General features: G+C 38.7%; 1 protein-coding gene across 14 annotated transcripts in view; it reads left to right on the top strand.

The window, feature by feature from the left end:
- Positions 1-12016, top strand: part of dst (dystonin) — a 141782-nt gene that overhangs the window by 65876 nt on the left and 63890 nt on the right. For 13 of the 14 annotated variants that reach the window (XM_072677574.1, XM_072677578.1, XM_072677575.1 and 10 more), the window contains 17 exons: positions 371-448; positions 589-750; positions 1252-1356; positions 1537-1632; positions 1726-1851; positions 1960-2112; positions 2379-2533; positions 2744-2870; positions 3140-3323; positions 4041-4198; positions 4292-4470; positions 5352-5490; positions 5587-5780; positions 5919-6081; positions 6385-6468; positions 6553-6660; positions 6761-6859. In XM_072677574.1, the coding sequence (XP_072533675.1) occupies positions 371-448; positions 589-750; positions 1252-1356; positions 1537-1632; positions 1726-1851; positions 1960-2112; positions 2379-2533; positions 2744-2870; positions 3140-3323; positions 4041-4198; positions 4292-4470; positions 5352-5490; positions 5587-5780; positions 5919-6081; positions 6385-6468; positions 6553-6660; positions 6761-6859 (2310 nt within the window). Of the gene's footprint in view, positions 1-370; positions 449-588; positions 751-1251; positions 1357-1536; positions 1633-1725; positions 1852-1959; positions 2113-2378; positions 2534-2743; positions 2871-3139; positions 3324-4040; positions 4199-4291; positions 4471-5351; positions 5491-5586; positions 5781-5918; positions 6082-6384; positions 6469-6552; positions 6661-6760; positions 6860-8059; positions 8162-12016 lie in introns of all 14 variants that reach the window. The other variant, XM_072677588.1, reaches the window with a different exon arrangement.

The raw sequence follows: 12016 nt of genomic DNA, 5'->3' as shown, positions 1-12016 counted from the left end.
ATAATGGTAAATACAATCTATTCTTAGTTGTTGACTAAAAACATTCCTAGTAGAATCACATTCACAGTCCAAGACTACACTTAATCAATATACAAACCAGCCCTTGGTGTTTAGACAATGTTGTGTGTTCATTGTATTGAACATTGTGGTACTACTTTTGGTTTCAGTATTAAAATATAAACTTTGATGCTGTGACCACAGGTGTAATATTCAGGTCCAGGAATAAAAAAGAAAATCCAATGATTTTTGTTCCAACTGTCTGGACTTGCATATTGTTGGATTGAACTAATTAGAGAAATTTCTCCACTTCTGGCCGTGTTATTAAACTTTATAAATTCCACCCCGTACTAACAGATCTTAAACTTTTCAGATTCAAATGACACAGCCCCTAAAACAGGGTTACTCTGAGAAGCTGGGCAACTTGGAGAACCAGTATGCAAGGCTCCTGGTACGAGTGTTTTTTTTAAAAAAACAGCGTTGTATGCATTTTATTATTGAGTCTAATAGAATTACTCATAAATTCATACCTGTTTGATTCTTGAGAAAAGTTTTAATACAATTTGGGTTACATTGATTTTGTGCCTTCAGAACTGTTCCAGAGAGAGACAAAAGCACCTGGACAGTCTTCATGACTTTGTGTCACACGCCACCGATGAGTTAATTTGGCTGAATGAGAAAGAAGAAGAGGAGGTGGCCTTTGACTGGAGTGAGCGTAACAGTAACATCTCCAGGAAGAAAGACTATCATGCTGTGAGTGCACACACAAGTTCAATTTTCTTTTTGCTTGATGCTTTTTTTCAAGCTATGTTTTACTGAGTAGATAAAGCAGTGCTAATGTTCTCAGCAATATTGGTGGCTTGAAGATTATCTGATAAAAAGTGTGTACATTATGTAATAATGAGATTATGGCTCCCACCCATTTGTAATTATGGTTGAGTTCAATGAAGCTTGAGCAGGAAATGGCTTCAGCCACCCTGAGCTTAGGTGGTAAACCACATCTACACATCATGTTTTTACAGGGGAGGGAGGGTGTTTTTCATGAATACAGTTTATAACTCTAAAGATGCTTAAATGTTAAAAAGGGCAAGCATAAGCAAACTGTGAAAAACATGATTTGATTACATTGCTTGCACCCGTGTGATTAGGAAGAATTTTTAAGCATTGTATTTTTAAACATTTTGATATGGGTACAGAATGGGTACAGAACTCTGTGCCAGAACACATCAAGTATCCTATTTTTTCACACACCAGGAACTGATGAGAGAGCTGGATAAAAAAGAAGGGGTGATCAAGTCAGTGCAGGACCAAGCTGACAGCCTTCTACAGCAGAACCACCCTGCCAGGCTTACAATTGAGGTACCATTTGTGTGTAAACCTAAGTGTGCTGTAATCACTTTAGGCATCTCTCAATTGGAATTTGGCCAAACCAATAGGAACAGTTAAGTCAACTATTAAGAAAGACTGTCTTGTGCATTACTGCCAGACACCAGTGTTTGAATCTGCATCAAACTCTTGTCTTTTTCACACCATCCTCAGGCATATAAGGCTGCCACGCAGACCCAATGGAACTGGATCCTGCAGCTCTGCTACTGTGTGGAGCAGCACCTGAAAGAGAACGCTGTGTACTTTGATGTAGGTCCCAGTCTGTTTTCTTTGATTCACTGTAATTGCTCTACTGGCTTATCTAATTCACATCAATCTTTCAACTTTTCCCCCTCCTAATAGTTTTTCAGTGATGCCAAAGAATCCATGGACTACCTTAAGAGCCTTCAAGATTCCATTAGCAGAAAGTATGGGTGTGACCGGACCAGTGGGTTGCACAGACTGGAGGACCTCATTCAGGAGTCTATGGTTAGGATTCTTGCAAAAAATGTACCACTAATACATCACAACTTTTTAAAAGGGGCTTTCTCAAAAGTAAATGTCTGGGGTCTCACTGGTCATGTGGTGTCACTGCAGGATGAAAAAGAGCAGCTTCTTCAGTACTGCAGCACTGTGGCTGGATTAGTGGGGCGAGCAAAGTCCGTCGTTCAGCTCAAACCCCGCAACCCAGAAAGCCCTGTCCGAACCTCTATTCCTGTCAAAGCCATCTGTGACTACCGTCAAATAGAGGTATAGCTTTTTAACACTTTTCTTGGAACTGACACATTATTAGTGGAGCACCAAAGGGCTGAAACTGTCCATTATGATGATTTAAATAGTAATACTTTTATTAAGATAATTTCTTTTTGATTAATCAAGACTGTCAATTTAAATGTTTTTTTTTATTACTGTGTGAGTAATCATGTTTAAGTAATCATGACTGTCATAATTAATCATCATTAGTGTGACTAATGTAGTTTCTAATTTCCACCTTTTTCTATGAACTCTCATCATAGATCACCATCTACAAAGATGATGAGTGTGTGTTGGCCAATAACTCCCACAGAGCTAAGTGGAAGGTGATCAGTCCCTCAGGAAATGAGGCCATGGTGCCTTCTGTCTGCTTTAGTGTGCCCCCACCCAATAAGGAGGCAGTCGACATGGCCAGCAGGTGGGCAGAGCACATTCAACATTCTGCTTTTTTCTTTTCATCCTCACAAAGAAATCAATACAGTTATGCATACAGTTATACAGTTAAGACAACACAATACTACAGTATAGAAATGATTTATGAGAAGCCTGTCCTGTAGCATCATGTCTTTTCTTGTGTGAATGGTTATTATGGAGCAATCTCAATGTGTGTATTTTTCTCCTTTGTCAGGATTGAGCAGCTGTATCAGAATGTTCTAGCACTGTGGCACCGCTCCCACATCAACATGAAGAGTGTGGTGTCCTGGCACTACCTAATGATGGATATCCGTACCATCCGGAAAAGTACCGTAGCCTCTGTACGTATTTTTCTGCATCGGCACGAAAATTAACCTGAGAAAATGAAGAGGCTAAGCGTTCCTCAGGGCTGGGTAGATCACAAGCAACCAGATCTCATCACACTTAATTATCATAAGGCAGTATTTACCCAACAGAAGCACCATTTATGTCATTTCTAAAATGTAATCGTGGCCTGCCAGGACACATTTCCTAAGAATCTCTCTTTGTGCTTTCTTTATGAAATTAGCCGGAAAGGGCGTCTGTTGACTGCTTTCACTGTTCTCTTCAGATTAAGACCATGTTGCCGGGCGAGCACCAGCAGGTCCTGAGCAGCCTACAGTCTCACTTTGAGGAGTTTATGGAGGATAGTGAAGAATCAGAGGTGTTCACTGTGGCAGACTGTGCTCAGCTGGAGAGAGAAGTGCTGGCCTCTAAAGAGTACTATGAGGAGTTGCTGAAGTCTGCAGAGAGAGGCAAGATATTTTTCCCTTCATTAACACAGCACCATTGGCACATGTATCGTCTGTACCGCCGTAAGCCTCTTAGTTAAAAAGTTAATACCCTGTGGAATTGATCCAGACTTCAACACTGGTCAGTGTGTTTAAATTAGCCACTTTCACCGCCTATTAAAAGGTCAAATTATTTTACACTTCCAACAGACACTGCCCTGCAGAAAATATGACAGTCATTTACAGTGTTTATCGTGGGTAACGTCACTGTCTACCTAAATCGGGAAAGCCTGAATGTTATATTTGAGGCAAATTAGATAATCAACTCTCTGTTCCTCAAGACAAGAAAGAGGGAACCAATTTGATGCTTGAACAATAATGGCAAAATTTTACTTTTGTCTATTTGTAATAATATGTTTTGTTTGGTTTTATTTAGTCAGGAATATATTTTCCAAGCCAGTCATAAAAGCATTCTCACTGCCTTAAATACCATTGGAAGACACAAACCACTTCTAGATTTTAAATAGATGAGGTAAACACAGTTGCCCTGGCTATTCTATGTTCTCAGTTTAAATAATACATTTAAATAATTATTAAAATAATACATTTATTTACTTTTGCCTTACTCTTTTCATTTATTTATTGAAGCGACAATGTATATAAATGTGTACACACTTAGCTTGCCTTGCAGATTCGACTTTGACTTTGCATTTGACTGTGATGCCCTCTTGTGGCCAACAGAGGAACATGAGGAGTCTGTATACAACCTCTTCATATCAGAGGTGCGTAACTTCCGCATGCGCGTGGAGGCCCATGAGGAGCAGCTGATCCGCCAGATCCGCACCCCTCTGGACCGAGATGACCTACAGGCTAGCATACAGCGCATCACAGAACAGGAGGTAATACTGCCACCATTTATTGGGCAGCATTTATCCTCCACCTTTTTATCTTTTAAAGCACTGACCCATGCCTGTTCTCCTTCATAACTGCAGAGGAAGAAGGCAGAGCTAGATCGGCTAAAGGAGGACCTCGAAGTGCTAAAGGAGAAGTGTGAGGTGTTCCTGAGGCAGGCTGCCAACTCTCCTTCTGTCCCCACTCTCTCCTCTGAGCTCAGTGTCCTCACTCAGAGCATGGCTCAGGTCTACTCCATGTGCTCCATCTACCTAGAGAAGTGAGTGTGTCATCTGCTGACACAAGTTTGAAACCATTTTCGATTAGATTTACTGATTTGAAAGGACTTGAATATCTAATAAACTCCAATTAGGTGTAGTGAAACAGTTTCTTCTCCGACTGACGTAGTTGTCAATTTCTCCATATAGTGCCAGACATAATTGCCAGTTGTTAATATGACTTACACACTGACATCAGGTAAAATGACATGCCATTTCATTTGGTTTGATCATTTTCATCAATATAATATTTATCAATATAATATGATATAATGTTGACATGCTTCAGTATGATGAGAGATGATAGTATACACAAATATCTGCCGTACACAGTATTTCAAACCCAGATGCACACCCTCACACATCTCTCCTTCTGAATAAACTTTTTAAAAAAGCAAAAACCAAAAGACTGTTGATGCATATCACACCCACAGTAGTCAAAGTAGAGGCTAAAAATTAATTAATTATTTAAGCTTAAGAAGTTACATTACACTGCTATTAAGCACCTGATTAGCCTTTAAATCTGCATGCACATTTATTCTGGATGCTTTTATGCAATCATAACTGCCAACAGCTCTTTTTAGTGGAAATGTAGCATTAACAACAAAAATCAAAATACAGTACAAACAAAAATTTTACTCTAAAACAAGTTTACCAAGTCTTTACTATGCTCAGATAATTTATTATATTGTATTTTTAGCAATTTTGTATAAGCAGAAATCTGGGGCTGTTGCAGAAATCTTTGAGAACTATTTGTTCTTCTCATCAGAAATCTACATTACAATTTAAAACAAGTCACTAAATAACAGATCTAACAAGAGAAAATCTTCATAGTCATGAAGACTGTCTATTTTGTTTTTACATTTGCTGATGCTATTCTTAGGTTAAAGACTGTGAGTTTGGTGGTGAAACACAGCCAGAGTGCCGAGGCTTTGGTCAAACTCTATGAGGCCAAGCTGTGTGAAGAAGATGCGGTCAATGCTGACGTCAAGTCTATTGATGCAGTCATGAGTACCCTGAAGGTAAAGTTTTATTAAATATGTTCTTACAGTATGTTTATGTTACTGTATCTGTGTGCTTTCCCTTTCTTTTCTAACATCTATAATTAATATTTTCAGCAATGGAGATCTGAGATTGATGACAGACGAGAGGTGTTCCATGACCTGGAGGATGAGCTCCAGAAAGCCAGAGTCATTAGTGATCGCATGTTCAAAACACACAATGAAAGGGATTTTGACCTGGACTGGCACAAGGAGAAAGCAGAGCAAATTGGAGAGAGATGGCGTAATGTCCATTCTCAGATTGAAAACAGGTCAGTTTATAACATCAAGAGAAGTAGCTGTTAGCAATACAAATACGGCCAAATTTATCTGAAGAAAATCTTTGGATTTCACTAGTGTTTTCTAGTGAATTTCATATTGTTGAAAACTTCAGCATTTAATTTCTTCAGACTTAGGGACCTGGAAGGCATCAGCAAATCTCTGAAGTACTACAAGGACACCTACAGTAGTCTTGATGAGTGGAGCAAAGAGATGGAGGCCAACCAACGGAAGGCACAGGAGAACCAGCCAGAGGACAGCAAGGCTTTAGCTGAATTAGTCAACCAACAGAAAGTAAGTTTGTTGATGTAATTTGGTCTTAATTTAGTGTAAAATTTACACATTTAAATGAGGATGAAGGATATTATGTATGTACATTTATCACTAATGGATGAGATATAGAATCATTTCAAATGTTTCCCATATGCGCAAACATTTGCAGCATTCAGGACTTTCTGTCTACCTTACAGTTTGACTACTTTTCTTAATAGCAATTATTCAACTCTACCATGATAACCAATGAGTTTTATATTAAAATTTAATTCAGAGAATTCTGCATTTTCTAGACTGTGATGTGAGTTGTATGTGTCACTGCAGGTGCTCGTTGCAGAAATTGAACGTAAACAGAGCAAGATTGATGAATGTCAGAAGTATTCAGAGCAGTATTCAGCTGGAGTAAAAGTAAGCCATGCTTATGATTTAACCGATTAACACAATGTGTGGGATGTAAAGAGTATAACAAATGTTGTTGTCTTCTGCTTTCAGGATTATGAGCTGCAGTTGATGACTTACAGGGCCATGGTGGACTCTCAGCACAAATCCCCTGTGAAGAGGAGAAGGATGCAGTGCTCGTCAGATGCCATCCAACAAGAGGTGGGATCAAAAATCTTAGAAACTATTGATTGTCAAAACTGCTAATAGGTGTCTTCTTTTGACTTCAGACAGCACTAACATTTTTTCTGTTCATCCTCAGTTTATGGACCTCCGCACTCGCTACACAGCCCTGGTCACTCTTATGACTCAGTATGTGAAGTTTGCAAGTGAGACACTAAAGAGGGCAGAAGAAGATGAGGTAGGATGTGTGTTCAATAGCTTTACTTTCCTTTTTGTAATTTTTCTAGCTAATTTGTTTTATTATTCAACGGCACAATTACTGATGGTTGGTTGGTTTATAGTTGGATAATAGGTGTTTGTTGATGTTTCTGTGTTCGTTCATTTGTCATAGATCTAGAAATACCAATGTATAGTGTAGAAATATTGTGTATATATATAATATATATAAATCATTATTAGAAGACTTTTACTATTGAAGTTGTACTGGTTATATTTGCCCTGCAATGCAAATCTGTTTATCTACCACTTTCTCTGTCCTTGATTGACAACAGTTGCTGTCAATCCCTTTTATTTGCTTTTCCAATTGTGACTTCAACTGTGCATGTTATATGGGTATTGTATACTTCCAGCCATCCTTTTTACATTTTGTTTCATTTTTCGCAATTGCTTTGGCAGGTTTTCTGTCAATACTGCTCATCACAACAAAACATTTAATCAAAACAAGGTCAAAACCCACTCAAATGTTTAGTTCATATTGTGTCGAAAATGAAATCCTCTTTATTATTGATTAAACCAAGACTGTCAGGGCTACAGTGGCAGTTTTAACAAGGTAACTTTTATTTTTAACAAGGGATTTTTTTTTCTTGCAGTTGCCCACTAACTAAGTGATTGGAATTGACATTGACATCAGTCAGTCGGTTAAACTTAACTGAAAGATTTAAATGTAATACATTTAGCTTGTTGATTTTAACGAAAGAAAGCTTATTTTAAAGAAAATCTGTATGGCAGCAATGAAAAGGCATTCAGAGCTCTGGGTGAATGTTTCACTGATGTTTGTTACACATTGTCATTTTCATTTGAGGTTTGTGCCAGTGAAACTGAGCACTGAAAAAAAACAAAACAGTGAGAGACTTTATTTCAGAATTATTTTTGCACAAGTAAAGATGCACTAATATGCATATAACAAGCTGTTTCTTCCCTTTTACTAACCTTAAACCTAGGCATTTATTTTGATACAAAATATTCAGTATTTTGTATTGTTGAAGGTGATGGTGTCTTGAATTAGAATACTGAAAAGCGTTTCGCTAGATTGGTGGAGGGGCATTTTCATGCTTGGTTTGGTAAGTGTGCAAGAGCTTTACTCAAAACCAGAACTTTCTTTGACTCTTTTTGTTTTTTATTTTTATCATTTGGAAGATAATTTTACATTTAATTTCAGAGGAGATCCTCTATGGAAAGGGCTGAATATAGGAGCTGGATGGAGAGTACGGAGATGCAGAAAACAGCAAGTGAAGAGGAGATTGCCAGGCTGCAACGGCAGGTACTAGAATTGGAGGCCTCTCTATCAGACAGGCAACAGCAACTGGACATTCTAGGAGGAGAACTGGAGATGCAGAAAAAGTCTGTTGAAGAGTTGACTGTGCAGAAATCAAAAGCAGAGTATGAAGCCCAGCGATACCGAGTTGAGCTGGAGGGTGCTGTTAAATGCAGAACAGTCATTGAACAAGAACTAAATCATTCTCGGCAGTTAATTCAGCAGTCAGAGGCCAAACAGCTTTCCTTGGAGGAGAGCCTCCGCATGCTAAAGAAGAACATAGAGGAGAGCACAATGGCCCGTAGGAAGCTGGAAGAACACTTGCGCCGTAAGAACAGTGATGTACAAGATCTGGAGGAGCACAGACGCACTCTGGAAAGAGAGCTGAAAGCCAAAGAAGATGCTGAATTAGAACTTCTGAACCACGTTAGGTCAATGGAAATGGATCTCACTCAGCAGTCTGAAGCTAGACGGGGAATCCAGGGGGAATCGAGGATAGCATTGATGAAAGACAGTAAGCAGAAGACTACCATCCCAAGTAGTGTTCATCTTCTCCATTCAGAGGCAGAAACAGAAGCCCTGCAGCACAAGATGGATGAGCTTGTGATGGGCAAAAAGAGAGCGGAAACTGAGATCAAGACTTTGAAGTCTGAACTGAACTCAGTGCTAATGCACAAGAATATGGCAGATGAAAAAGCACAGCGCTTCAAAGAGCTACTGGATGATGCAAATAACAGGCTGATGAAGCTTCAGGTGGAAATGGAATCAGATAGGAACAGCAACAGACAGAAATCTGAGGATCTGAGGCAGGAAGCCTCTGAGCTTAGGAAATCTGTTTATATATATCAAGAACAAGTCAAATCCCTCCAACGAGACAAATCTTCACTAGAGCAGAGAGTCCTTTTTCATAAAACCGAGGTTGATGGATTGAAAGAACAACTTAAGATCAATCAAGGGAAGCTTCTCCAACGAAGCACAAGCGAGCAGGAGAGCTGTCAGAAGTTGAGATGTCTAGAGGAAGAGCTTTCCTCCAAACAGGCTGAGGCAGAACAGATAAAATTTAAGATAAATGAACTAACTAGAATAAATCAGATGTTGGAGGGTGATATCAGACACCTAACCGTAAGTATCGAGTCGTTCCAGCAAGAAAAGTCCCTTTCTGAGCAAAAGGTAAAAACATTGAAAATTGAGACCGAAAACTTTAAGGAGCAGCTACAAAAAGCCAAAGAAGAATTGCTTGTTAAGACACGGAGTGAAAAGGACATGCAGCTCAAGATCAAAAACCTTGAATTAGAGCTCCAAAAGAATAATCTACAAGTGACGCAGCTCACAAAGAAAGTAGAAGAAATGAGAAGGGTCAACTTAGAAAATGAATGCTCCATGAAGAATCTGAAAGCCGAACTTGATAAAGTTAACATGGATGTTGGCAGCAAAGATCAACAAATCAATATATTGAAGTCACAGGTGGAGAGCACTAAATCTCAGCTAAAAATATTCGAAGAGGAACTAATTAAGAAAACCCAAACATCTCATGAGCTTCAGATTAAATTACGAGACTACAATGAGGAGACAAAGAAAACCTCTGAGCTTCAGCAGAAAGTAAAAACCCTTGTAACACATGTTACCAACTATGAAAAAGAAATCAGAAATTTAAAAACCGAGCTAACTTCTGTATCTATGGAGAAGAATCTGGCTAATCAGAAGGTTCAAGAGCATAAAATTGAGATAAACAATCTGAATGTGGCATTACAAAAGGAATCCTCAGAGGGCAAGAAGAACATCGGGAAGTTGAGAGAGCTTGAGAATGAGATATTGAGATCCAAACAGACCATAAGCAGAATGACTGGCAGCTCTGAAAAGGCCACAGTAAACCTTAAACAGGACATATCTACTCTTCAGAGAGAAAAGCAAGCTGCTGACCAAAAGTTACAAGCTTTGAAAGCTGAATTTGATGAGCTTAATTCCACTCTCAAAAAGACAAAGGACGAGTTACAGAGAGTCACTCAAGAAGGAAAAATAAATCAGTCCAAACTCAAAGAGATGGAGACAGAACTGCAGAAGAATAGATTGACCTTCAAAGAAATTAGTTCAAATTCTGATAAGTATACAACGAATCTGCAACAGGAGTGCTCTAGCCTGCTTAAAGAAAAGGGTGCTGCAGAAGAAAAAATCACGAGTTTGGCAGCTGAAACTTCACAACTGAAAAAGAAGTTAGAGCAAACTCAAGAAGACCTAATGCAGAAGCAGACGGAAACTGCAGCTGCTAAACTGAGATCACAAATGTTAGAGGACCAGTTGGAGAACTGCAAGAGAATGCTTGAGGACCTGAAAGGAAAACTTGAACTACAGAAGAAAGGCTATGAGACTCAGTTACAGTTAGTGCAGAATGAGATGGAGCAAAAGCTTGCATTGCAGGAATCCCGTATGAAACTAGACTATGACCGAAAATCAAAGGAGCGCTCACATTGTGCTGAAACAATCGAACAAGACAACAAACACCTCTCGCAAGAAATTGACAAACTGAAAACATTGCATTTTAATATGATGAAAGGCAAACAGGAGGTCCAGCAACAACTTGATAGCCTACACTCTCAGTTAGAGCGAGCTGAAAAACAGAAAGGGGTTTTGGACCTAGAACTGCTCAAAGCAAAGTCTAAGATTGCAGAACTGGAAATGGAGAAAATTAAGGTGAAATCCAGTATGTCTCAGTTGGACAGTGTTCGCAAAGATAACTCAAAAGAAACAACAAAATTAAAACAGATGTTAACAGAGACTGAACAGAAATTAGTGACTGCAGAAAGTGAAGCAAAATTGCTAAAAGAACAGGTTGCTTCGTACATCAAAGAAGTAAAGTCTTTACAGGAGAAGAATTTGAAGCTTGAAGTGAATGTCAGTTCTTTAACCAAGCAGTTGAAAGAAACTGAGACTGTAAGCCAAGCCAGTCATCGGTGTGCAAAAGATGGAGAGCTCGCAAAACTGAAGACTGAGTTGACACTGACACAGAAAATAGTTTCTTCATATGAAGAGGCAAAGCGAAATCTGGAGGAGGAGCTGAGGAAAATGAAAGCATCTTCTGAGGTACAAGTCTTCCAAGTATTCACAAACTCTTTAAATTTTTACTTGAACTTTTTTGATTCGTAGATCATTTGTTTAGCCATTGTAGTTTATATATATATATATATATATATATATATATATATATATATATATATATAGTTCTAGGTCCAAATAAAGCATTAGATGTTTATTGTAAACCAATACTGCTGCCATTTTTTATATAATCTACAAAAATATGTAGTACCTAATTGTACCAATCTCGTACTTGCAGATCGCTACTCTGGAGAAAGATAAAGTCCTGGAGGAGCTGAAAAAAGTGAAAAAGTCTCAGGAACAACCTCTGAGTCTAACAGAAAAATCATCTACACAAGACCATCAGTCAAAAATAATGTCCATTACCAGTGTTGCATCTGAACATACAACCACAGCCAGGAAAAGCTCACTGTCAGACAAAAGCAAGTCTGGGAAAAATCAGTCTGTAACCTTTAGTGTCATCAGCTTGGAATCCTCCAGTGATAATGCTACAGATTGTTCAACAACAGATAAACAAAGTGAATCATGTTCTCTAAAGCTTCAAGGTCTTAGAGGACGAATCAGTATTAAAAAGTTGATTAAAACCAAAATAATAACTCAGGAACTTGCTCTGAAGTTACAGACAGGCCTAATAACCATGGAGGAGGTACAAGCTTCTCTTGCCCAATTCAGTGGCAAACCCGCTTCAATTGCTGGGCTTTACGTGGAGTCCAGCAAGAAAAAGATGTCCTTCATGGAAGCTGCAAATGCAGGTCTTATTGCGAAAACCTA

Source organism: Salminus brasiliensis, chromosome 4 (genome assembly GCF_030463535.1).
Source record: "Salminus brasiliensis chromosome 4, fSalBra1.hap2, whole genome shotgun sequence".
Lineage (NCBI taxonomy): Eukaryota > Metazoa > Chordata > Actinopteri > Characiformes > Bryconidae > Salminus > Salminus brasiliensis.
The sequence above is the reverse complement of the archived record's forward strand: the minus strand, read 5'-3'. Positions and strand labels throughout refer to the sequence as shown.